The sequence below is a fragment of the Odocoileus virginianus genome, chromosome 4, assembly GCF_023699985.2.
Source record: "Odocoileus virginianus isolate 20LAN1187 ecotype Illinois chromosome 4, Ovbor_1.2, whole genome shotgun sequence".
In the NCBI taxonomy this organism is placed as follows: Eukaryota; Metazoa; Chordata; class Mammalia; order Artiodactyla; family Cervidae; genus Odocoileus; species Odocoileus virginianus.
Window position 1 is genome coordinate 79,673,481 of NC_069677.1, and position 3,074 is coordinate 79,676,554.

A 3,074-nucleotide genomic window follows, 5' to 3' on the forward strand; every position below is an offset into this window, starting at 1 on the left:
TTGGTATCATTCTGCGATCTGTGGTCTTTATATTGTGCCCAATGGGGTGGGACTTAGGGGCAGTGTATGATTCTTGGATCTGTAAATTGGAATTTTCTTAATGAGATTTGGGGATTTTATCCCTTTTTTCTTCAAAATATCCTTAGGCTTCAGTGTCATTCTTTTCTCCTTCTGAGGTTGAAATTACTTGCATGTTAGCCTTTCTGATACGGTCTCAAAGACTCTCTTCATTTTTCTTACCTCTTTGTCCCTCTTCTTCAAATTGGGACATATCTTAGGACTGACATGTCTTCAAGTTCATCGACTCTTTCTTCTTCTAGAACCCAGGTTGTGCTGTCTGGACCTCGGGCTCTGTAATCTGAATCTGTCCCCCTACACTGGCTCTCTGGCACCCCATACTGTGGGATTTCCCACTGCTCCTGGAACATGCCCATTTCTGCAGCAGATTCCTTACCTCCTCCCACCCCCCACCCAACTTACTGCCTCTGCCTGGAGCACCCGCTACCCCTAACACTTTACTGAACCCACTGCCAGCTCAGCATCACCAGAGGCCCACAGACCACCCAGTGGCACCCACTTCTCTGCTGAACCCACTTTCCATTCTGGGTTTTAGCCCCCTCTGGAATGATTTCATGCATTGATTTTTCACTCATTCATTTATCCATTGACCTGAAGGGCTCACGAGCCTGGATGCCTCTATTGCCAGCACACAGAATAATCTGCTGCCTCAGCAAATCAGTTCTTGCATGATTACAAAAAGGCAGAAGGTGACAAATTTTCTGCAAAGAGTAAGCATCTCAGGCTTTGCAGCTACATGGTCTCACTCACAATGACTCAACATTGTAAGGAAAAGCAGCCTTAGACACATTAAATACATGAGTGTGGCTATGCCCCAGAAAGCTTCATTCACACGCAGGCAGCAGGAGAGACTTGCCCCACACATTGCAGTTTGCAGACTCCTGTTTCAAAGTTTTCCTGTGCAAAATAAAAGCTCAAAATACACCATAACCTCAAAGTCTTCATTGACGGCATGAGATAAAATGGAATAAAAGGATACAGTACTCTGAGTTGATTCTGAGGTGCCCTATGCACAGTGATGACCTGGAGAAACAATGTGAACACCATGGAAAGGCAAACTAGAACATCCTGTTTACAGAAGGGGGAACTGGCTTCAAAGCCAAACTAATTTATGGAAGAAAATAGCACAGGAAAGCGTGCACCAGGATAATAAGATGTTGGGGAATCACAGTAGCAACAACCATAAGGAAGTCAACAGTTGTGCTTCTTTACTGCTGGGACGCCCACAGTCTGGGTATAAAAGCTGCTGAAGGAGGCAGAGAACAGACATCTCCAGCTCTCCTCCCAACACCAGCCAGCCCCACACCACCATGTGCCACACCAGCTACTCCTCAGGCTGCCAGGCTGCCTGCGTGCCCAGCTCCTGCCAGCCATCCTGCAGCACGTCAAGCCCCTGCCAACCAACCTACTTCACGTCCAGCCCCTGCCAGGCGACCTGTGTGCCCGTGAGTTACAGGCCAGCCATACGCCTGCCAGTGACCTACACTGGAAGACCCACCCTGTGTGTGACTCCTTCCTCCCAGTCCTCTGTGTTCCTGCCTGTGAGCTACAGGCCGGCAGTGTATGTGGCCCCCTCCTGCCAGTCCTCAGGGTGCTACCAGCCCTCCCGCCCCACGCTGGTCTGCAGACCCGTCTCCTGTAGCACCCCTTCCTGCTTGTGATCACGAGCCTCCTCCCAGATGCTCCCAGTACAGACCGGATCACCCCTATATCCCTCCCAGCACGAGTCCTCAGGGGGCCTCCAGGTCTGAATGTGGCAGATGAAAAGTATGATCGACCAACCTCTGAACCTGGGTGAGAACGTGGCAGGATGATATGGTCCCTTCTGTGAACTGGTGCATCTGCCCCTACCCAGAGGAAGCCCTGGTTCCCAGGGTCCTTCTCTGTCTTCAGCAGGAAACCACACCCCACGTGGGCCAAATAAACCATGCTATCTCAATGCAGCCTGTCCTTCTGTTTTATCTTCACATATTTTGAAGTTTTCTTCTCAGAGGTGAAATCAAATCTTAAATACAGAGGACCCGCCTGAAAGAGCCCTCTTGACAGCTCAGCTGAAGATGAAGGGTCCTTAGTGGGTGGTGGGTGGGGGAGGGTGTGTCCACACCCAAGGCCGCCACTCAAGACTCACATTGTGGATGGGGGAGGACTTCCCCTTTCTCTGAGGCGGGTAGGGTGGGAAACAGGTCTGGACTCAGGTCCCAGCTGGGGCCTAAAGGATGACCAACAGGGGGGCCAGAGAGACTCACAGAAACCCACCCCACACAAAAAGGGGAATAAGGCCGTCCCAGTGAGAAGAGGCAGATCTAAAAAAGTCTCACCTCTCAGCCCCAGACACACAAGGCCTTCCAAGGCTGACCCTGGACCAAAACCAGAGAGCCCTCCGTCCTCCTGGCTCCAGCCTGGCCAGCACAGCTGCCTGAGCAGCATCAGTCTTCACCAGGGATAGGCAGACATGTGTAGAGGTCACTTCTGTGTGATAGGAATGCAGCAGATGCTGAAAATGTAGGACAGAGCAAAAACATTGTGTCCCCAGCCCTTGTCCTAAGCACAAGGTGCTAACAGCTCCCCACAAGAATCTGAAGTCACTGCTTATGTCCGTTTAAAACCTAGACAGTGTATTAAAAATTAGAGACATCACTTTGCCAGCAAAGGTCTGTCTAGCCAAAGCTGAGGTTTTTCCAGTAGTCGCGTACAGATGTGAGAGTTGAACCATAAAAAGGGCTGAGCACCAAAGAATCAATGCTTTTGAACTGTGGTGTTGGAAAAGACTCTTGAGAGTCCTTTGGATAGTAAGGAGATCCAATCAGTCAATCCTAAAGGAAATCAACCCTGAATATTCATTGGAAGGACTGATGTTGAAACTGAAGCTCCAAAAGTTTGGCCACCTGATATGAAGAGCTGACTCTTTGAAAGAGACCGTGATGCTGGGAAAGATTGAGGGCAGGGGGAGAAGGGGACGACAGAGGATGAGATGGTTGGATGGCATCACCAGCTCA

General features: G+C 50.1%; 1 protein-coding gene across 1 annotated transcript; it reads left to right on the forward strand.

The window, feature by feature from the left end:
- The first annotated feature begins 551 nt into the window (after nucleotides 1–551).
- On the forward strand, nucleotides 552–1,994 carry LOC110146877 (keratin-associated protein 12-2-like). Its single transcript, XM_020907943.2, has one exon. The coding sequence runs from the start codon at nucleotides 1,389–1,391 to the stop codon at nucleotides 1,737–1,739; it is 351 nt and encodes a 116-aa protein (XP_020763602.2). The 5' UTR covers nucleotides 552–1,388; the 3' UTR covers nucleotides 1,740–1,994.
- Nucleotides 1,995–3,074: the final 1,080 nt, after the last annotated feature.